We start from the raw sequence: 23,128 nt of genomic DNA, 5'->3' as shown, positions 1-23,128 counted from the left end.
AAAGCATGGTTCCACGGCAGATTTACAGTGTTTCACAAGACACAGTGCACAGTCCTCACTTCAATTACGTGTTTTACAGATCTTCTGTCGTCCTGTTTTCTCATGTGGCTTTCACAGCCATTCATTTGCTCCCATAAACAGGATCAAACTAGAAAGTAGAGCTAAGGTAATGTGATCTAAGTGCAGGAAGAAAGGAGGATTTTGCTGTTACATTTCACACTCGAAGATCCAACATCAGTTGTTGTGACATGAATGCTAAGACTTATGTTTTTGTACTGTTTAGAATAATGTGATTACAGATGTGGTTGCAATGTAAATGAGGTCATGTTATGCTTGTGATACTTTTGGGTAGTAAAGAAGAACTTAATCATTAAAGATCTGAAATAAGATGGTGAATTACAGGATCTTTAGGTGTGTACAGTGAGCAGTAGGCATTTAATTGTCTTTGTCTTCTGTCATAGGCAGCCTGTACAGAAACCACAGCACAAGTTTCAGTCTGTCCAACTTAGCCCTACCAACCAAAGTTGGGAGAGACAAGAATACTCCCTTTCCCAGCCTGAAAGGTAACCATTTTTCCCTTTGTCTTCTACAGCCTTTTCAGTTCTTGTGACTTGGCAGTCTGAGGTCCTACCCCTAACAGAAATCCTGGGAGTGATGTCTTTTGGTCGTTTGGGTAGTACCTTTGTTAAAGGAGCAAGACAGCAAATTGTTATGATATTTCTCAGTCAGTCTTTTTTCCAACAACTGGGCTGTGTTGGGATTGGAGAGTGTCCAGTCTAGGTTGATTTAACAAACAAAACCAGCATTCGTAGTGTATCTTGTTTTGTTTTAAGTACTTAGTATAAAGAACAGGAACCAAGAGGTAGGTCCTGCTTTAGGTAATTTATTAGAGGGATGATGGTGCATTTGTAAATGGGGGTAATGCCAGCCTCCCATAGAAACTGCAGATTATGTGAGTTTCAAAAGTGTTTATCGTCCTTTCAGACTGCTAAGTAGAAAATCAAATTACAACCATGCTTTCAGTTCTATGAGAATGAAGATCAATCCTTAGCATATGTGCACAATCTTTTCATTAGAACATCTCCTGTTTGTGTGCAGTATCATTAGGTAACATGTCTGAATGGGCACTAGAGAAATGGCCCTCACACCATGGGTGTCAGCCTGGTCATCCCTGTGCTGACTGTAATATCACAGGGGTGACTGAGCTTGCACTGGTGTTGTAGTGTTTTCAGATGCTATACTGAGGAGAGGTTTTATTTTGCCTTTTGAGTTATTCTATCTGATCAGAACTTACTGCTTTTGTTTTAATGTGTTGATTTTTTTTTTCATTTATTTTTTCCTCCTCATGACTTTTATCGGTAAAGATTACTTTAATCTGGAATTGGGAAGGGATGTGGATGAAGGTTGGTATGATGTTTTGCTGACCTTTGACCTTGTAGAAACAAAGACCAAAAGCTGGATTTTGTGTTTCTGCTTTGGACTTTGTTTTTGAGACAAGTAATCATTTCCTGTGTGTAAAATGAGGAGTAACAGGACTGGTAGGGTGAAAACACTAGCAGAGACTCTGCACAGCTGTTTTTGACAACCTTTTACCAGTTGGTTATGTTTTCATGTTCAGTTGTACTGGATAAGAAACATGCTTCCTGTCAGGGTTGTTTCCATGGGTAAACTTAATGACTGATTCCATGCATTGGAAGAAAACAGTGATGGGGTTTGCCATTCCACATTCATGCTTTATGCCTCATCTTCTGCACTTTGGTGTTCTTTTCTTAACTATTTTAATCCTGTAGGGCCATTAATATTACAGTGCAGATATGAGGATGGGATTTCCATGGAGTAGCTCAGTCTGTTTTATGCATGTGCCAAGTGTGTGTGTGTGTGTGTGTGTGTGTGTGTTCATTTACATGTGCATGCTGACTCACTGGGACTCCCACTGGGCACTTCAGTGGTTTTTAGATGTTTTTGTCTCTGCTGTAGAGATACAAAGTTGCTACATTAACTTGTTCTTGCCAAGTGTGTGTTTCTAACTGTAATGGGAAATGATGCTGGGACTCCATTTCATTGCTGCTGTTTGACCACTTTCCATCTTCCTTTTTAATTTTTATTTCATGCACATCCATTGGTATTTTTTCCTTGGTGATGCAGATGGTTTTTGTAGTGCCATTCAAATACAATATGTGCAATAATGTCCTTCAAGATGCAGTACACTGGTTCCACGATGCCAAATTTCAAGCCAAGCACTATCTCTTAAGATAAGTTATTCTGGCCCTCGTGGTCTTGGACTTTCAAGCATCCTTCCTGCTCTAGTGTCATTTGGGTTTTATTTTGAGGGAGGGCTGGGAAGAAACTGGTAGTTGGATTCTTTTGATGCTGACAGTGGGGAGTGTAGATATTTCAGTACACTACTAATTGTATATTTTGTGTCCCAGTATTTGGGTTAAATACTATAATGGAGATTATTACTGAAGCTGGCCCAGTAAGCAATGAAGGTGGGTTCCCTACAGCATGAGCTGTGCATGATGTAACAATTTCCAGCATTCCCTGTGCCTGACTTCGGGCTACCTTTCTCACTGGGTAACCAGTACCACATGATCTATACTAGTCACCCTCAATGCATTATGCTTTTACATATAGTGACTAATTTGAAGATGGTTCTTGTTGTGGAACTGCATGCAGAGCAGCCAAACTTTTCCTGCCTCTCACCTCCTGCTCCCATTACCATCTTCTCTTTTTCTCTCTGCATTACTCCCATTACTGTTTTCTGCCGATGTGTGATGCTAGAATATGATATATGCTGCTGCTTTTTTGGAGTTTCCATTTTGTTTGAAGTCTGTTACCTGTAATTCGAATAGGTGTGTTAGCCAACTTTAGTGTTGCTTGTCACTGGGATCAGATTGTTTTTTTCCTGCCCTTTCCTCTCATTCTGTTTCCTCTCCTCTTTAGGAAACAGACGGGCCCTTGTTGATCAGAAGTCTTCAGTCATAAAGCACAGCCCAACAGTGAAAAGAGAATCTCCATCACCTCAGGGACGAACTAGCAATTCCAGGTAATATTTTTCTCCTGCTGTTCAAGTGTACAGGGTAGTTAGAGTGGCCTCATACCTGGCCAATGTTTTCTCAGAAGTCTAGCTGTTAAAAACTAAATAGTACTTTTCTGTTGCCCTAGACCTGGACATGTTATTGTCTAGGAAGATTTGGTACGGATGTCTTACAGTGAGAAGTGCACATGCTTATTTTTCTCTGGTCCAAAATTTATCCTCATTCTGTCTGAGGTCCAAAGTGTTCTAAGTTTCTACTTTAACTCAGTAGTTATTCTTTGTAAATGAGTGTTCTGAACAAGGTGATCTAGTCCAGTGGAGTTTTAATGCACCATGCAGGGGGATCAGCTGAGTCTAATGAAGCAATTTGGTTCCATAAATTCATGTGAAGTGTTTTTGTCAACCTTGGGAAGGTACTCAGTGTGTGCAAATACACAAGTACCTGTGCTGGTGCTTTCTCCTCCCTTTCTTATGTAGCAGTCATGGGTAGAGTGAATTTATTTTGATCTTCTGGGTTTGGGGGACACGTAAGAATAATAACTGCAGTTCAGACTGTGGAATGCAGCAGACTGCATGGGAGTTTCATTCTTCTTACCTTTCCCTCTGTTACAAAAGAAGCTAAGCAAACATGTGCCAAGACTGCTGCAGTAATGCATTAGTAGTGCTGCACTTCCTCTTCTGCAGTTCAGATGTGGGGGCTGTGGGAGAAGGTTGAGGCATAAAGGATTCCTGTGGATTTTGAAGGGTGCTGTGAAAGTGAAGTGTAGAGTGGTACTTAGGGAAGCTAGAGGAAAGCCTGATTATGGCTTCTTATAGGAAATAAAGGACAAAATAAAGTATTTGATACTACACCTATGGAACAGAGCTTGAGCTGTGTGCAGTTACATTAGCAGCAGACAGAGCTAGATGTCAACTACTGTTGATAGGGAAGGTACTTCTGTATGTGCCCTGGCCATAGCTCTCTTCCCATGTAAGCCAAAGTAGGCAGAGGGTAACTAACTTTTGCCTGCTTTCTCTTAAATGTACCAGTGAGAACCAGCAGTTCCTGAAGGAGGTGGTGCACAATGTTCTTGATGGGCAAGGTGTTGGCTGGCTGAACATGAAGAGGGTCCGACGTCTGCTGGAGAGCGAGCAGCTGCGTGTGTTTGTGCTGAGCAAGCTGAACCGCACCATCCAGTCAGAGGAGGATGCTCGGCAGGACATCATACAGGACGTGGTCAGTGCTGAACTCAGCCCTGTCCTCACTCTGAGCTTCTGCCCAGGCCCAGTTCACAGGAAGCTTTTGTCTGTTGCAAAAAGCTGATGCTATGGCAGTTCGGGGATTTATGTTATAGCAGCATTAATGGGGATTTCATTGCAGGAGATCAGCCGCAAGGTTTATAAAGGCATGCTGGACCTGCTGAAGTGCACTGTGTTAAGCCTGGAGCAGTCGTATGCAAATGCTGGCCTGGGAGGCATGGCCAGTGTTTTTGGCCTGCTAGAGATAGCACATACTCACTATTATAATAAAGGTAAGAAAAATGTCCATGAGAATACAGTGTTTATGAACCAAGCAAGATTTGGAAGGTAGCTGGTTTTGTGCCTTTTGATATTTCAGGGCTTTTCCAACACTTCCAGAATGGTGAGAATTTTACTGTTGTTACTGAAGCCTTATAAAGCTTGAAGCCTATTATGTGTTTCTATATATATGTTATATATATTCTATATGTATGTTATACATGTTACTGGACCAAAGCAAAATAATGGCCATACTGATATTAAATTGAAAATGGAAACTCTGCAGTGAGATACAAAACCTGGCACATCTACAGCTGAAGTGGAAATTCTGGGAATGGGGACCTTCAGCTAAAACTGTCTCAGCCACAGTCTTGGAAAGTTGTTGCAGGCAACCTCAACAATAGGGAGGGAGATACTTGTAATGTGGAACGATATGAGACTTACATCTCACCAACCACATTGGCACAATTATTCTCATACAACTAAATACTCTTAGGAGAAGAAAGTCTGAAAAGATCTCTTTATTTTTCCACTGTTTCTTAAGAATCTGATTCTAATGCAAAATAAGAAAATGCATGCTAAAGAAGAAAGCAAAAGATGGCAAAAAGCTCTACTTAATATCTGACTTCTGTAATTTCAGATGATGAAAAGTTACTTGTTTCATTGTAGCAGAGGAGTAGCATCTACTAAACCCTTTATAGCTGGTGTTCTGGGTCTTGCATCAGGGATTTTTTATGAGTTGGCTCAGATACACCTCGTGTTCCTTTGCAGTCATTGTTAGAATGCTGGGGAAGGTAAGGAAGGCTGTGCTAGTGGAACAGCCCTGAATGTGGAGAATAGGCTGATCTTGGTAATTATAAGCTTTTAGTCTGACACTGATTCTAAGGAAAATTGGAGTGACTGATATAAAACTCAGTGGTTTTAGAGTGAAGACCAAATAGCATAATTTGATGATAAGTAGAGTTTTCCCAGAAAACTAATTGTGATCATGACAAGACAAAATTTGGTGCAAACTTTTAAAGACTCTTCTCATTATTGCATAGCATCTTAATTTGTAGTAAAATTTTAGCTGGTTAGTATGTTTTATTTGTTTTCAATTAGTTGAAATTAGTATTTATTTCTAGAAATGTTTTACAGAGATTAGTCTTTATGTTGATATTATTGAACATATAGTAATAAACAAGTAATAAATCCTATGGGACATGATGGATATATCTTCTTTTGTCTAGAGCTAAATCTTAGTAAAGCATAGTTGTGATTAAGTTATTATGATGTGTTTAAACTAAGAACTTGTTTTCAGGAACAAGGATAGTTGGCAATAATAGTAGGATTGGGAGGTGTATCCTAGGAAGCATTCTCCTGCTGCTATATGTGAACTTCCCTATTTCCCACTATTTACTGTGTCTGTAAAAACTGGGAAGGGGGACACAGTGTATCTGTGAATACACATTTGGAATAGTATAGTAATATATTTGTGTAGTATCTGTGAGGTAGTGCTCCCAGTTCTGGTCATCACATCTTGCAAAGTTGAGGGGGTTTCTGAGAAGGTCTACAAGGCATTGGGGAAACACTTTTCTCTGAAGCATGGAAGTGTTCAGTCTGTTGAGTGTTAGGTGTTGATTCTTTTCAATTACTCTCTAAATAGAAAGGTGTTGCTGATAGCAGAATCTTAAATCCACTGAACAAAGGTATCACGAGATCTAGTGGTATGACAGATTTTGATAATAGGATATGAAGTTTTGACTATTAGATTCATCAGGTATTGGAATAGTTTGTGCAGGAGTCTCTTTATGGAAAACCCGGTTTTAATTATTCTTTTTTGAAGCTTTTGCTGTAATTCAAACTGTGGGGTTTGATACAGAGAAATAATCCAAACTGCCTTTAGGGACATAGGGCTATAGGAAGTCTCAGAGATTGATGGAAAAGCTATAGCTGATTGGGTTTTTTGGTTTTATTTTTCCCTAACTGAGGTTTCATGAGGTTTTCATGTTACCCCTAAAATTGATTGGTTTTGTCATCTTTGCACTGTGAGAGGAACTTATCTTCTATAGATTGTATTCTTGGTAGTTTAGGCAGAATTGTTTAATTTTTCACAATTTGGCAGAGGAGATGCTACAGTTACTGTGTCAGACAACATCCCTAGGTTTCAGATATACAGAAATGAGATACTTAAGTATCCCTAAAACAGTACTCTGGCTTTCTCCTCTACTGTTTCCAGCAGTGTGTCAGACTATCAGCAAGTCATGTTGACCTGTGGGAACAAATGTGGCACTGAGCTGTTTCATTGCCAGGCTTAATGATTTAGGTGAGACCATCTGTCTCATCTTTCTTCTCCGGCTCTCATTTCCTTTTTCCTTGTGTTTCTTTCTAGTTATTTATTTATTTATTTTTTCTCAACGCTGTTCTTTTTATTTAAAGAACCAGAAAAGAGAAAACGAAGTCCTACAGATGGATCTGTCACTCCAGTTGGCAAGGATCCTGCATCATCCCCAAGAGTGGAGCCAAAACCTGCGATGCAGCTGCCGGTACCTCAGCTAATGCCAAAGCCACCAAGCCCTGCAGGCAAAGGGCCAAGGGAGTTTGACACAAGAAGTCTAAAGGAAGAAAATTTTATTGCTTCCATTGGTGTGTATTGAGGTGCATGCACAGTGCAGGGGGGACTTCTGGTTTGGCATTAGGTTCTATTTGCATTCTCTCCATTTTAACACACTACATTGCTACTGTAACATGCTTCATTTACACCTTGGATCACAAGGAACAATCATATGTGTTTTCACTCTACTCTCGGATAAACTATCCACCACAATTTTCTCCCAGAAGCTGTCTAATCTTAATTGTTTCTATATTTCATTACACCTTGAACAGCCTTATTTTCTTCTCTGGGATTGCTGTTTTCAAGCCATGGGAAATGGCAAAAGAGGAACAGGGACAGCAGGACTTCAGAAAGGGCAGCTATGGAAGGGAAACACGAAACAAAGGTTTTCTGTCATTGCTGGCTGCCTGTGAATTATGTAGATTGTATCCTGACATAAGTGGGATTCAAAATTTGCTGTTTGTTTACAGCAAAATTTCCCAAAATATTTTAGTTACGGCATTACAGTTTCAGTGAGTAGGACTGATGGATTTTCCTTCTGTGCAATAGCAAATAGAATGTGTGTTCTTCTAAACAGCATCTGCTAGGCTGGTCACTGGATATTTTCCTGTTTACTCTTAGATAGTATAGCTTTTCCTGTCTTACTCTTCAGAGAGTATAGTTTTTCCCTAGTCTTAGGTAAAAGTTTGAAGTAGGGCTTTCAGAACTGTTTTATTTATAAAGGGCTTTACAGACTTTTTTTGGTGGAGAAGAAAGAAAAAAATTACTTTGGTTGAATCCTATGGGCTGTGGGTTGTAAACATAAGTACCACGAGCATATGAGAAATTTTTTGTCAACTGCAATAATATGTCATGTTCAATTATAGACGTTGCTCTTATAGCCTGTTTAAAATAACATTTTCGTGGGATCACTGTATGAAAGATTAATCTTCTGGAAGTGTGGTGCTGTGAGGATATAGATGTAGTTGGTGCCATAAGACAAGGGAATGTGTGTGTTGAGCAGTTAAGTGACAGGAGTACAGACATTCATTCTCATACATGCATAATAACTGCAGGCTGGGTACTGTTGAGTCCTGAACTGATACTGAACCTCTCTGACTTGATTGGCTTTCTTGTTTAAAGAGGTAATCTATGGAGGCAGCTGCTCAGAAACTTGCACTCCATTTGAAAAGCTGTCAGGAAGCTGAAAGAATTTCAGATTTCCAGCATTTCAGTTAGCTGTTTGGTTTGCTCTGGGAACTTCATTACTTCTCTGTAGAAGAGAAAAAGGAAGGTATGCTTCTAGCACAACTAAGAATAAACCAGGCTCTAGGACAGTGTTCTTTTAAAGAATGAAGAGAGATCTTTTGATGAGATTGCTGCTTCTTTCCCTTAGATGAAATTAAAGCCTCATAGAAATGGAAATCATAGAGATCAGATAATTCCTGTTTGTGAAGCATCATTAGAAGTGCTTTTCAAAAGAAGTGCTATGTAATATGCCATGCTAATTGCTGTTGCCAGAATATTAGCCTTAAACAATTCATGGTCCTCAAGGACAGGCAAAGGTACATTCTCATTGGTGGTTCTGATACTGTGATGGTTTCCACTTGTCTTTTATGGAGCTAAATTACAAGAAGGATTTGGTTTTACCTAGACTGATCCAAGTTCAAAAGACTTGAATGTTTTTCCTGAAGCCTGCCTTTTTTTCTAACTTCTTTTGTCTTTCACCACAAAACATGAACTGGTATGCAAGTCACTTTTTAGGAAATTTCTGTAAAAACACTGTAGTCTTCATGTTTGTCTGTCTCATGTGATCTAGAAGTTAAAGGTGTTTGTCTTGTGTTGCAGAGAGATAATTTAAAGCTGCTTGCCTATTATACTTCCTTTATATTCTGTCATGGAAACTTCAGAATAAGACAGCTTTGGATATACTGGGCTGGGGTTAGTCATAGCTTAGCTGTGAAATGCAGATATTCTCATTCAAAATAATTTGTTTAGGGAAGAGCATTTGGTAAACATTTACATGTTGCTGAAATAACAACGTATTTGTAAGTAATACCATTTAAACACGGGAAAAAAGAGGTTTTTGTGTGAAGATGATCCAACACTGGAACAGGTTGGGTCCACCTGAAAAGGTGGTGGAATCTCCATCTGAGGAAGAAGTGAATACCTGACTGGATGTGGTCCTGTGGCAGGCAGCTTTAGTTGATCCTGCTTTAAGCAGGAAGGTCAGACTAGATGATGCCCATGGGTCCCTTTGAACTTCAGCAGTTCCTTGAGTCTGTGAAGTTTGGAAGGTACTTAGAGCCTCAGGTTGCAGATATGTAAATAAAACTTTGAATTAATCTCTTGATATTGTATAGATGAAATCCAAATTGGGCTGCTAATCTTTTTACCTAGATACAGGAGGAAATACTAGAATGAGAAGTCTTCAGAAGGATGGAGTAAAATAACAGCTCTGTTTGCAGTAGCCATATGTAAAGTGTATGTCAGTGTAGTGATTAAACAGCATCTCCAATTTAGAGCTGAGTCTGTGGCAGCTGAATCTGTGCAGTTTTCTGGTACTACAGGAACAATGGCCATGAAATTCACAGAGCTTCCTATTTCTGAGGGGAAGTGGGATGGATTTTTACCAGCTGAGCTTTGATCTTGACTGGGCTTTAGTACCTAATTCCTACCTAGAAAATTCAGTGTGAACATGATGCTTCTGATACTCACCAATTGCTTACTTCTGGGGTTCTTGTCTTCCAGGGTTCATCACTTGTTGTGTAGGCCATCATCTGTAGTGCAGGTCTCTCTGTTAGGACTCTGGTGGCTTTTATGTTGATAGTTAATTAATTTATCCCTTTATATTAGTCATAAGTTTGGTTTATTGCATACTTTCCATAACTGTTAATGAAAATGTCAGTACTTACTGAAGTTTCCATTACTAATTTTTAAATAATTGTTCAATCTGGTCAGATCACTTTATTTTGGCTGGTTTTTCAAAACAGAAAAGATTGTGCTACACACTTCATCCACATCAGGTCCTTTTTGGACCTGCTGTCCTTTTTAGTTCAAGGTCATATAACAAAGACACAGGTGTAGTATTTTATGCCCTGTGAGTTTATTTGAAGTTTTGTTTTTCTTCTTTTCTACTTGACTGAGTAGTTGAGAATAAAATCTAGTCTGTTTTTAATGTGCTAGGATGTACTCTACACTAAATTAAAAGACAAGTCAGCTACAATTAAGTTAATGGCAGGTGTTGCAGCTTTCAGACTGGTGATTTTTAAAGTAAAGCCATATAAACTGAGCACGGAACAGGCCAGATGTTTCCAAAGCCCTTCAACAAACAAATTCAATCCATCCTAGAGATTGTTATCTGTGGCAGTGTATGCTTAGCTTGATAAGCCTGTAGGACACTGTTTGGGTCCCTCAGCAATTTTATCTTATCCATCTGTCTATTTATGAAAGTTGAAGGAACATCCATCAATCATGAAGCAGATCTAGAAATTGGTAGGCTAGAATCCATCTTTCTACCTTTTTCTACCTTGTTGCATTTGTTTCACTCTTGATGTTTTTTTCCATAGTACTTTGGAGTCTTCCTCCACAGTTGTAACCTATCCTTTAAAATTTTTTTTCAGTGGACATTTTACTCAATAGAACTTACTTAGAGCCTGTCTTGCCCTTATTTCTGCTATTTGCAGGATGGAATGGGTTTCTAACACACTTAAGTGACCTTTCAGGTGCTCAGGAAGTTTTCTTAAAGAGTAATAAAAGAACATTTCACTTCTTTTTCCTTCCCTTTGCCACTTTTCTAAGAGGATCTTCCTCTGTAGTGTCCCCACCTTTAATGGTGCTAGTGAGAGAGGACAGTGCCTAACACTTAGAGTCAGCTCAGCATGTCAGCCTGTAATGTTTCCTTTGGCCAAGAGGCCAGCACCTGGAATGATCTGATGTTTCTGAGCAGAAAAATGTGACTGCATTTCAGGGAGTTGAACAATATGAGTGATAGAAAAGTGCAAGTGCCTCATCACTGTTTTGTCCCAGGGCTAAGTTTCAAATTCAGTTTTAAGAAAACTTCACACTGTGTTGCTGGTCTGTGCATTGCATATTCTCTTATGGAATTCGCTGACTTGATTACAGTGCTGTGACTTAGAGTTTTGGAAGCTGGAGTGAAGCACATCTGATATCTTGCTCATTTTAGTTCTTTGCCATTTTCTGTTCTCTATACCCTGACAGGAGCAAGTGGATGCAGAGAAGTTCAGCTCTTTGCATGTAGGACATGTTCATGGGCAGAGCCAGGCATTTATTGAGAATGTTGTCAGGTCAAAAATAACTTGTAAACTTTGTCATAATATGTAAGATATAATATTGATTAAATGCTGTGTTAACCTACACTTAATACTTTTGGAATTGCTGCTGCTGTTTTTGTGTCTTTCTCCTTTCAGTGTATAAACTAGAGACATTAAAATGTTTCTGTTAATTAGAGCTTCTGTGATGCCTATGTTTTAGAGGAGTAAATTTCTGACAGTCTTAAATCCCTTTCTTAGAAAAGGTGATTATTTGTTCATAAGAGCTGGTTTTCCTTAGTTGATTCACTGCTGTAAAAGTGTGGTCTGAGGAGGGGAGGGGGGATGCACCACCACAGCTGTATGAAGTCATCTCTAATGTGTGAATACTGTTACTAAGAGATGATGCAGTGCTCAATACCTAATATTGATTTCTTTTAAAATGATGTTAATTAACCCTTCACTCAGTAGTTGTCATTAAATTCCACCTTGTTTTTTTTCTTTTTTTCTTCTTTTTTTTTTCTTTTTCTTTTTTTGAGGTGAAGGGGTGGGGTTTTTGTTTGAAATTTTTTGTCCCCTTATTCACCTGTCTGACCAGTCGCTGACTCTTTCTCTTTCTTTCCTGCTTTCAATGCATCTTGGGTAGAATTGTGGAACAAGCACCAGGAAGTGAAAAAGCAAAAGTCTTTGGAAAAAACGAGTAAGGAAATTAAAAGAAATGTAGAAACTGACTCCTCCAGCCTCCCCATAACTGCCAACTCCCCAGGTGCAGGGCGAGCTTGCATCTATGGCACACAGGTTTTATACTCACAAGAACAAAATCTATCAAGAAAGTCTCCATTAAAGAGACCAAACAGGAGCTGTTTGCCTTGAGGAAATTATGTTGAAATATCTCTTCCTTTTTTTTTTTTTCCCTTTTTTTTTTTCCTCCCCTGAATGTTACCTTCAAAGAAGAGGAAGCAGGTGTTCTGCATCCTCACCAATCAGATAAATGTGGAAGAATTTTAAGATGCTCTATCTCCTTCCTTAAAGGCTAAAACTTGTTGAACAAGTTGTTGAAGTGGATATATGGATTGATTAAATGTTACTGGAATGAAGAATTCCTGTTTGTTCAAGCCGTGGGATGGCAAATGTTGTTAACTGGCATCAACCATGAGCAGTCAGTCTGCAACAAGAAATATTTCTGAGGGGGAGAGAGAAGGTGTATGTGAAGAATTGTGTTTAGTGATGACTTCTAGAAAATAGCCTCATAATAACGAATCAACCTGATTTTGCTTTTCATGTCCCGTGGTAAAGGAGGAGTGAAATAGTTTGGGGCTGTTGCAGAGTCTAAATAATAGTCTAAATCTACACAAATCTGAACATGGTAATGAATAAAATATTGAATATGTATGCTCTGCAGGTGCAATACCAAGTTTTGCTCTTTGGTTGTCACTGTTGTAAATAGGGACATACGACATAAGGACAGGAGCCAGTTTATAACAGCCATGTTGTGGTAGGTGTTTCCTAACCATAAGCTTAGTCTGTGCTTTGCAGAGCTGATGCTGCCTATTTTACAGAGTGAACTTTGGGAAGGGTTAATAGCTGAGATGAACGAGTGAAGATTGCTAACATTCTGACTAGGCCTGGGTTTGCTTACATTAGCTTTTGGTGCCTCAGTTAAATACTTCTGTTAAGTTCAAATTAGCATGTGGAGTTAGTTCAGAGAGAATGGGGTGAATGGGGCACCTCTGCAGTGCAGCTTCCTGTACTTAAATTTTGAGTTGCTCTCTGCTGGGGAAGGAGTGTGTGAGAAAAACACATAGCACATGCACACACCTGCTCTCCCAAACTGAGCCTTTCAGGTAGGTGCCTGCACTGGGAGGGACAGATTGAGGTTTTAGTGTTCCATGTGTGTTAGACATACTACTCCATAAAGAAGGGAAAGGGATGTTTGTAAGTGCCTGTAAATTGACAGTGACAACGATGTAATTGTGGCCATTGTGCTCCTTACACTCAGTTGCAGCCCTCAGATATCTGAACTGCTTCAGTCAATTTCAATTCCTTTAAAAGCCAAACTGCCAGAAATATATCTGAATTATATGCTAGGACAGGAAACTGCTAAATTGCTTAAAACACAGCTGAAATTTAGTGTTATTGCTGTAGTAGTGAGATGTAAAACTTCTTGCTGTATCAGAACTAGAAATGATTACCACTTGAATGAGTGGAAATAGACCTCTAGAAGTGAGCTATGTGTGTTTCAGTGGAAAATAATATTTCAAATAGTTAGAAAATATATTTTTAGTTACTTTTCTTAGTAAATTTTGTTTATGCTTTCTCTTTTTTGAAAGAGTCTTTGAGGCATTGATTTACAGTAACTAAGGCATTTGGATTTAGAGACAAAATACTATAACAAATGCAGAATACTTTCTGTAAACATTTCACAGGAAGAATTGGTGGTTGAGTAGTAAGCTAGTATGGTCTGCACAGCCCACTTATGGCTTTGCTATTCATGAGTTTACATATCATCTCAAACTCACTCCCACAAATTTTTGTATATTATCCTTCTCTCTCTCTCTCTCTCCTCCCTTCCCTTTTTCTTTCCTTTTCACTGTCTTATTCTCTCTAATATTACATATAATACAAACATGTTCATAATTCCCAGGTTATTGCAATCAGTGGTTACAGAGATAGTGGCATTGTTTGCTTAGAGATACTGGCTATAGACATGGGTATATAATACAAATATTCCAGCAGCTGATCATGTCTTCCTGTTACTGAATAGTTGGCAGATATGGCTATGGCAGAAGTATTGCATCCAGTCTCTTCCCCTTTTGGGGAATATTAACATTCTGTGTACAGCCTATAACACACTCTTTTCTTGCTTTCTTATTTACTTCATTCAGTGCTTATCCAAATTTCTTTTCAGGCCTCTCCATCATTCTTTTCCCTCTGCCATCCCATCTGAGGGCAATAGATTATATGATTCTAGAAGTGCATGGGAAAATGAACATAAAGTTCTTTATCCTTTCTTTTCCTCTTTTGTTTTTTGGATCTTTGGGTTAATAAATGCATGACTTAAAAGCTTGCTGATTCCCTCTCTCTCTCCTACCTGTGTGATTGCCAACTCTGGAGAGCCATTTGTTGATGTAATTGGGGAATGTTGTGAAGTACAGCATCATACAAGCTTAGTCTTTGAAAATCTCACTGGGTAACACCAATTGTTACTGTTATTTTCTTGTCATATGTTGCCTGATTTTTACCTAGATAGTTGCAGTGGGCAACCAAAAAAACGCAGTCCAGGAAATTGAGCAATTTAGCTTTTCAAAAAAGGATCCTGACTTTTAAGTAAATAGGTATTCTTTTTTATTACCAAGAATTAAAGGAAGTGGCTTCCTAGAGTTGAATGTCAACTGCTCTGCATGTTTTATTGTAACTGGAAGCTACTTGACTGTTGTCTGTCCTCTTATCTCTCTTGAATGGCTAAGAAAGGTACTGTTTAATTATAGTCACTCCTGGACTTCAGAGTATTTGAAATTCAAACAAATGTTTGAAGACTAGCAGATGTGATCTGCTGGCCTTGTTGTTTTCAGTACCAAGGAATAATAAAAAAGGCATTAAAAATCAAAGAAGTGAGAAAGCAAATCTATTTTCTTGGTACTGTTCCTGCTTCCAGTCTGTCATCTGCTTTCTCCTATGCTTTTTTTTCTTGTTACAGTAATTATTTACTTTTTTCTTTGTTCAGGACCAGAAGGTGTGAAACAATTTGATTTGGGAGAGACAGATGAGAAGAAATCCCAAATCAGTGCAGACAGTGGCCTCAGTCTGGCCTCAGGTTCTCAGGTCAGTGGCTGCTATGCTTGCTTTATTTATGTGGTAAGAGACAGGATTACTCTATTCACTACTTAATTATGGGAAGACTTCTATGGTTTGAGTATTCTTGAGAGGCTCATTTGGTAAAATTTCTTCACCCCTTTCTTTAGGGCATTGGTTTTTATAAACTCAGTTACAGGACACGGTGGTCTTTTTGACATTCAGACAGTAGTTTCTATGTGATTGGCTAAATAAGCTAAGGAAGCATAAGGCATGTGATTCAAGAGCCCAAAAGAATGGGAAGTGATGTTCTCTCCTTATGGTAAAAACGATTGTGACTCTTCTTGTCTTATATGTTTTATTTGCAGAAGAGTGATTTCGACTCTATTCCCAGTGGAGGACCAACAGTTATGGTCCGAAGTACAAGCCAGGATTCTGAAGTCAGCACTGTGGTAGGATATGCCCAGAGTGAAATCTGGATGTGATTGGCTGCTTGTTAAAGCAGGGAAGGGCAGTTTGTGCCTGCATTTCGTGTGGTGTGGCAGCAAAGTGTCACACGTACATAATGTCCTCTGTGAGTTCTCTTCAGAGCTTCTGAGTGGGTAGCAAGCATGTGTGTCTGACAGAACATACACAGTGCTTGCTCTGTGAGCAGATTGCTGCCTTCATATATGGTGCTTGTTGCTGTTACATATTCCTACATACTGGTGTATTTATGGAACTGGTGGATTGCAACAATTCTATAAATATCTTAGTTGTGTATAAACCATCTATAAAAAATAGAAGTTTAAAAATGTAACCTGAGTGCATAAAGGCAGATTGTTTGATGTGTTAAAAATAAGAACAAATTCTCTGATGTATTATCTGTTGAAGGTAATTGCTTTATTTTTCTCCACAGGTTAGTAACAGTTCTGGAGAAACATTGGGAGCAGACAGTGACTTGAGCAGCAATGCTGGTGATGGCCCGAGTGTGGAAAACGGTGGCAATTTGGCAGGATCCAGAGGCACTGTGTCAGACAGTGAAATTGAGACCAACTCTGCTACTAGCTCTATCTTTGTAAGGGCATTGCAGACTTCATTTTTTTTAAATCTTGTACAGTAATATTTCAATGTGTTCATATATGGAAGAGGATCTCTGATTCAGTTCTAAGGGTTAATCAGCAATGACTTACAATATTACAATGTCAAAGATGTAATTTTGTCTGGATCCACATACCCTTCTTCATTTCCTGTGCAAATGGTTTTTTGAAAGTAGTAGATCCACATCCTACACCACCTTAGAGACTCCAGTAATGTTTAATATTAATGCAATATTTCTCTGAACCAAATGAATATTTGGTGGGTCTTGTTTGTCCTTAATTAAGAGGAAAATTCCCTGTTTCTTCAGGAGATATTGCTTGATGGAGTAAAGGAGTGATCCTTTTTAGTTTTGGCAGCTGTTCTGTTTCTTTAAAGTATTACTTTAGTCCTATTTGAAGTGTATTCATAACTTTTAAATGTATTTGCCTAGTTGGAAGATCTGTATGCAGTAAAATCCAAATAATTTGTGAGCACTTCATTTTGGAAAGTTATTGTGTATAACCTCTAATATAAATCTTACCAAGAAAAAAATTATATACTTGATTTGGCTAAATCAAACTCTCATCAAAATAAGAAAACAACTTGCAGTGCCTTAAGATTTGTCTCACTGTGTTCATTATTTTATGATAATGGTAAGACTGTGAAAGCGGTTATAGGACTTCTAATGTTAAGAAACAAAACCGTTGTGTTTTCTGGCAGATTTCTACAAAAAGCATGAAAATGACTTAGCTATGTCTGCTTCCTTTGTTGCAAGAGCGTGTCCTCTCATTACTGAAGAGTTAGACTTTTAACATTGACTTTTCTGTGTTTTTCTGCTAAATTAAATAGAATAGAACTAAACAGAAACTAAAATTTTAAGAACCTTTGCAAGAGATTTGGAACAAAGATGATGGGTGTATATGATGTGTGATGGATTCAAATATTGCACCATAGTTTACCTGGTGGTAGAGAAATAAATGAGCCTGCTTTGTTTTCACAGTTCCTGCTGGCTGTTTGTCCCAACTCTCACTCTTCAGGCCAGAGGATATGTAATTATTTGCTTAATGTCCTACCTTTATGAATGCATAAGTGTAAAATATAGGGTATGACAGAAGAGGTTCTTTCCTTCACTCTGGGGCTTGAATTTTTGTTTTGCCTCAGTTTTCCTTCAGGGAAGCAGTGTGCTTCCTCTGTGTTTTGATTTCTCTATTTGTCTCTCTTTGAATTTTCTTTGTCTGACTCTGGATATTTAAGTGTATTATGCTGCTCTTCGAACAAAACAACTGTTATGTGAATATTTGCAGGAGAAGCTTTTTTTGAAGAATAGCTTGCAGACTGTGTCTGTTAAACCCAACAGTGCAAGAGAGAGCCCTGCAGCGTGCAGAGTTAAATTGCCAATAGCTCTTGTATTATTTTCAGGCCAAGTCTCACAACCTGAAGCAGAGTGTGAAGGATAGCAAAGGGAGTACTCCAGGGAGAGGCCCAGAGGATGGGAACCAGCGTGTCTATCTGTATGAAGGACTTTTGGGTAAGCTACTGTTTTTAGTGGGGAGGGAATCTTTCAGGCTGAAGTTCAGATGAAATCATGTCTAGCACAGACTGGAATTTTCTCTTTCCCTGACGCTGTTTTTAACCTTTAACTGTTGTCTGTGCTGGTAGAATAGGAAGGCACATCAGACCATTCAGAGTAAAGCCAAAGTTTTGCTGGGGAAATTGAATAAGTGTAAGAGGAGATGGGTGTGGGTGGTGTAGTTTGCATAAAATGAAGTCTGTCCAAATCTCTTGCTCTTCTTGAGTATGAATTCCTTGAAACTGTGAAGAAGAGAAGAAGGAAGTTTGCTATGTATGGAAATCTAAAATATATCACTGATCTTGATAAAAGATCATTCAGCTTAAGTCACTGAACACAGGGCTAAACCCAGAATTCTAAAGAGCTTCAACTGTATCCTTGAATTAGGAGTACATTGGCTTTTTTGTATTTTGTCTGGACTTGCTGTTAATCAAAGTCTCTCTCTTCCTGTGTTTTTCATCCTTTCCATTTATCGTTCCTACCTGCTTGGAATGGTGCAGGTAGGGATAAAGGATCTGTCTGGGACCAGTTAGAGGATGCTGCAATGGAAACCTTTTCTCTGAGTAATAATCTTATCTTTCCACTTCTCTGTGTGTTTGCTGTGATCTGTGTCTGTGTGAGATATTCCTGTCTCTTTTGGGCAGTGTTAACAGTTTGTGGAAGAAGATACAGTCCTTAAAGAATAGAGATGAGAGGTACTTTATTGTAAGGTATTAAAAGAATTGTGTCACTAATTAGATGAGAGGTTTGTCTTGTCTTTTCTTTTACACTTTTCTTCAGTTGTGGCATTGCTTGTAGTTTACAAGTAACTTTAAAAAAAAATTTAATATAGTTTCCTTGTGTGATGGTTTATGGTATTTTCAAGGAGTGGGAATGAACAGGAATTAGCTGTAAAGTAGCTGATTGGAGTAAATGGAATAAATGCTCAATTTTTTTGTACATTGTACAGGCAAAGAGCGTTCAACTTTGTGGGACCAGATGCAGTTCTGGGAAGATGCTTTTTTGGATGCTGTGATGTTAGAGAGAGAAGGAATGGGGATGGACCAGGGGCCTCAGGAGATGATTGACAGGTAAATTCTTCAGTAGACCTTTTTCCTCCTCGTTGTTTCACCTCGGACTGAAATAGTAAAAATAGTGGGGAAAAAATTATTTTAATTCTGCTTAACATGCTATTGTCACTTTGTAAACCTAGTTACTATATCTGACTGTTCCAAAGAGAGCCTTTTCTCTTGCTGCTGGTCAGTAGCTCCTGATACTGAAATACTTGTCTCGACTTACATATTTTTAAACTCTTGTGGTGAGATTATTTCCAGAGAAATGGGTAATGTAAGCATAATAACAATATGAACAAATGGAATAGACTAGATCATTAGTAAAGCAAGAGATTTCTGTGGCAGTATGGTTATATTCTGGAATAATAGTGTGTTGACGTAAAGTGAAAGAATTAAATATTTTCAGAAATTACATTTTGAGCCTTCTCAAAATGCAAAGTAACTTAAAAGTGTTTTCACAGCTTGTAGTTAAAACAAACAAAAAAAACCACGAGGAAACCACTCTCTAGAAATATCTATGTGGTTGTCTAAGGCTTGGCTAAGATGTCAATCTTGACTAACTTCCTCTTCCTCCCCAGCTCTGTTAGCAGTTGATCATTCTGTGCTCTTGTCTACTACTGACAGCTCTACTGCCCCCATCCATGCCATCATGAAACATGAAATCTGGAAGCCAAAATAAGAACTAGCTTAGGGTGCTAGTTTCAAAACTATTATTCCAGAAACTGCCTACCTTACTGGAAAAAGAGAGTGCCTGGTGCACTTCCTTCATCAGCTTTCTTCTGCCTTGCAGCTGTATTTAAGCTCTGATGCTGGATAGCTCTTGTGCTGAGTTATGTGTTCCTCTTCTGACAGTTGTAATTGCCATGGAGCTGTGACTGCAGAGAACAGGAAATTGATAAACCCAGCAGACCACTAACAAATTTCCCACTGAGCAGATGTTATTTGCTTCAACTAGTTAATAATTAAGGGAAATGTTTAACTACTGATCACAGTGTTTTACTGGAAAATGCCCATTTGACTTAGTGTTTTTAGAGGTTGTATTTGCCATACACTTCACAAACAGTGCTGTGTCCTCTGCCAGTGCTTTAGTGAAGTGGGTGAAGAATGTCTGTGAGGCTGCTTCAGATGTAGCTCTTCCTGCAGGTATCTTTCCCTGGGAGAACACGATCGAAAGCGTTTGGAGGATGATGAGGATCGCTTGTTGGCTACCCTGCTACATAATATGATTGCTTATATGCTTATGATAAAGGTGACTTTTTGTTCTTTTTAATAGATTGCTGCTCAGATTTAAGCACTATATTTCATTGGTGCTGTCTTGAAACCATACATCTCTGTTTATGAAACTCAGAACTGTGGATAATAAGGGCAGTTTTTACTAGAAACTGCAAAGTTGGAAGGCTTTCTGTTACTAGAGAGATGAGTTTATTTGAGCTATCAAGAGAAGCATAATCCTGCAAACCCACTGCTTTGGTACTCGAATTTATTTTCTTATTTTGCATGGTAGGTTTTAATTCTAAAATATATTGAAAAATACAATGTTTTCTTTCAAGCACAAAGAGTTCTTGCCAAAGGAAGGAAGCAGATTGATCTTGTTTTGTATACTCCACAACATTAAGGTCATAATGCAAATGTATTAAGAACAAGTGTTTGATCCAGCTTGAAATCAGCACTCAAGCATGAGTGTACTGTCTTTGAAGCCTTTAGTATCAGTGGCTGGCATTCATGGTAGCCTTCTGAAATGGCAGCAGAGGCAGAAATACATTGCTTCTGAGCTTGCCTGCAGCTCATCTTCAGGAGGAACCTTTTGCTGTTGGAAGATGGGCTGAGAGTGTTTGTTAGAGCCACAGCCTAGTGACCAGGAAACACATGGTGAAAGAAGGAGAACTCTGAAAAATGAAATGTTGTGTTGAGGGCTCCACAGCTGCCTAAATGGAGTTTGGCTGAGGAAGAGGTGGAGAAGCTGGTCTGGCCAGTGAGACTCAGAACTGGTAACATGGAGAACTGAGGCTTTTGATGTCAAAAGTTGGAAGTGGTGGGCAGTGGCACTGCAGCTTGTGTGCAGGCAGGAAATCTGCTGTGCAGGGCATCACTTGCACAGTAGCTGGACAAAGCAGGATATGTGCAACTTGCTCCTGTACTGCTGAGTAAAGAGGCCCTAGCATGAGTGAACTAGAGATCAGTTGTTTTGCTTCTTAGCAATGGAAACCAAGATATGTTTGGGAGATTGGAGTTGCCTCCTGTGAACAGAGAAGGGTATGCAACTGTCTGTATATCTGCTTTCTAGGTGAACAAGAATGATATTAGGAAAAAGGTGCGTCGTCTAATGGGAAAATCTCATATTGGATTGGTGCACAGCCAGCAAATAAATGATATTCTAGACAAACTTGCCAATCTGGTAAGTAAAATAGTGGTAAGTGATAGACCTCTGGGATCTACAGTGGAAGAAATAAATTGCCTGAAAAATCTTACATATATTCTCTGCAACACTAATTTAAAAATATTAAAAATAATTGAATTTTTAAATGCTACTCTTCACATAGAATAAAGACTGTGAATATATGACCTTGTTTATAATGTTTTAATATTACACAGTTATCAGTTAGAGCTGCAATACAAATATGTATAAACATGACACTTATATACCACAGTTCTGTGCAGCATTAATGTTTTCTTAATAACTTCTGTTGGCAGGAGCCTTTATGATTACTATGACTGCAAGAAGTATTCAGTTTTCTATCAGTTTCCAAGCTGCTGTAAGACTTGTAGCAATCAGTTTCTGTACAAAACTGTTTCCAGTATTCATACAGAATAAACCTGATGTCCTGTAATGATCAGTAAGAATATAGGTTAGAGCTTCAGTTAGTAAATCTAGCCAGTTTTTAACACAACCATCACCAGGGTGAACACAAGTTAGGCTCTTTTAAAGGTAATTTCTACATTTGGAACTTACATTTCTGCACAGAAAAGACACAAAATTATTATAATTAATTGGGAAAAATCAGACCAGTTTACTGCAGTGATACCAGAACTCAGATACCTCACTTTCCCATACTGAGTATGGTACCACGTGAATGTTACATGCTGTGATAACTCTCACAGTCACACTTGTTGAAACGAAACTTACTGGAATATCTTACTTATTTCTTTGTCCAAAATGGTCCCCAATCAGCTTATTAAATATTGTTAGAAATTATTCTTTCTTTCCTGTCAACTAATGGATTTTTTTTTTCAAAGTTCATTAATGGTTACATGTGGGTTTTTTTCTAGAATGGACGGGAACTGCCTGTGAGACCCAGTGGCAGCCGCCACATCAAGAAGCAGACTTTTGTAGTACATGCTGGGACAGACACAACAGGAGACATATTTTTCATGGAGGTAGAGACAAGAATAATGCTAATGCAACTAGTAGCAGAAGAAATAAAGAGAAATAGCATTAAAAATCTTACGTAATATTTTGTGCTCCCAGGTATGTGATGATTGTATTGTGCTGAGAAGCAACATTGGAACTGTGTATGAACGTTGGTGGTATGAGAAACTCATCAACATGACTTACTGTCCCAAAACAAAAGTGCTCTGCCTCTGGCGCAGGAATGGTCAGGAGACACAACTGAACAAGTTCTACACAAAGAAGGTTTGTATCTTGTTTAATGTACACAATACTGCAGCAATAACTGCACAGAAAAAGCCAAATCCTTTGTGTGTCATATTCCATGTTTAATCAAAAAATAGCACTCTCTTTCCAGCACTGGTTACTGAGCTGCAATGGCTGCTTAGCAGCACTGACATCTGAAGTCATTTACTTGAAGGCAGTTGTCCACCAGAAAGTAATTCAAGAAATTACATGTAATGTGTTAGAAAAAGGAAAGCATCAGTATTACTAAATATTCTGTGAGCTTGCAGGCCTGTGAAGATAGTAAAAATATTAAAGAATATTCATGGGCAAAACCTAAATAAAACTATGCCCTAAGAGTTAATTGTATAATTTTTGATCTTAGAATCATCGAATGGCTTGGGTTGGAGGGGACCTTTAATATCACTTACTTTCAACCCCCCACTGCCATGGGACACCTTCCAATAGTCCCACTGTCCATGTCACTGACAAAGGTGTTAAACAGCATCAGACCCAGTACTGACACCCAAGGAACACCATTTGTCACTGGTTTCCACTTGGATGCTGAGCCATTGATCTTAACTCCCATGGGTTTGTCCATGCATTAAATTTGTTCCTTTCTACTATAAGAGTAGCTCAGCTGTCTCTGTGTCCTATATCTTGGGCTA

The 23,128-nt window shown here is 38.7% G+C and overlaps 1 protein-coding gene across 25 annotated transcripts in view; it reads left to right on the top strand.

The window, feature by feature from the left end:
• MADD (MAP kinase activating death domain) overlaps window positions 1-23,128 on the top strand; it is a 67,711-nt gene that overhangs the window by 29,878 nt on the left and 14,705 nt on the right. For 5 of the 25 annotated variants that reach the window (XM_088166859.1, XM_088166858.1, XM_088166855.1 and 2 more), the window contains 18 exons: window positions 462-563; window positions 1,365-1,403; window positions 2,430-2,489; window positions 2,944-3,046; window positions 4,067-4,253; window positions 4,398-4,548; window positions 6,953-7,159; window positions 12,024-12,077; window positions 15,102-15,199; window positions 15,538-15,621; window positions 16,068-16,226; window positions 17,648-17,756; window positions 18,299-18,361; window positions 18,748-18,868; window positions 19,994-20,099; window positions 21,135-21,245; window positions 22,118-22,225; window positions 22,317-22,481. In XM_088166859.1, coding sequence (XP_088022985.1) covers window positions 462-563; window positions 1,365-1,403; window positions 2,430-2,489; window positions 2,944-3,046; window positions 4,067-4,253; window positions 4,398-4,548; window positions 6,953-7,159; window positions 12,024-12,077; window positions 15,102-15,199; window positions 15,538-15,621; window positions 16,068-16,226; window positions 17,648-17,756; window positions 18,299-18,361; window positions 18,748-18,868; window positions 19,994-20,099; window positions 21,135-21,245; window positions 22,118-22,225; window positions 22,317-22,481 — 2,027 coding nt within the window. The remainder of the gene's footprint in view (window positions 1-461; window positions 564-1,364; window positions 1,404-2,429; window positions 2,490-2,943; window positions 3,047-4,066; window positions 4,254-4,397; window positions 4,549-6,952; window positions 7,160-12,023; window positions 12,078-15,101; window positions 15,200-15,537; window positions 15,622-16,067; window positions 16,227-17,647; window positions 17,757-18,298; window positions 18,362-18,747; window positions 18,869-19,993; window positions 20,100-21,134; window positions 21,246-22,117; window positions 22,226-22,316; window positions 22,482-23,128) is intronic. The other 20 variants (XM_088166872.1, XM_088166870.1, XM_088166862.1 and 17 more) reach the window with 9 other exon arrangements.

The sequence above is a fragment of the Sturnus vulgaris genome, chromosome 6, assembly GCF_052056855.1.
Source record: "Sturnus vulgaris isolate bStuVul1 chromosome 6, bStuVul1.hap1, whole genome shotgun sequence".
In the NCBI taxonomy this organism is placed as follows: domain Eukaryota; kingdom Metazoa; phylum Chordata; class Aves; order Passeriformes; family Sturnidae; genus Sturnus; species Sturnus vulgaris.
The sequence above is the reverse complement of the archived record's forward strand: the minus strand, read 5'-3'. Positions and strand labels throughout refer to the sequence as shown.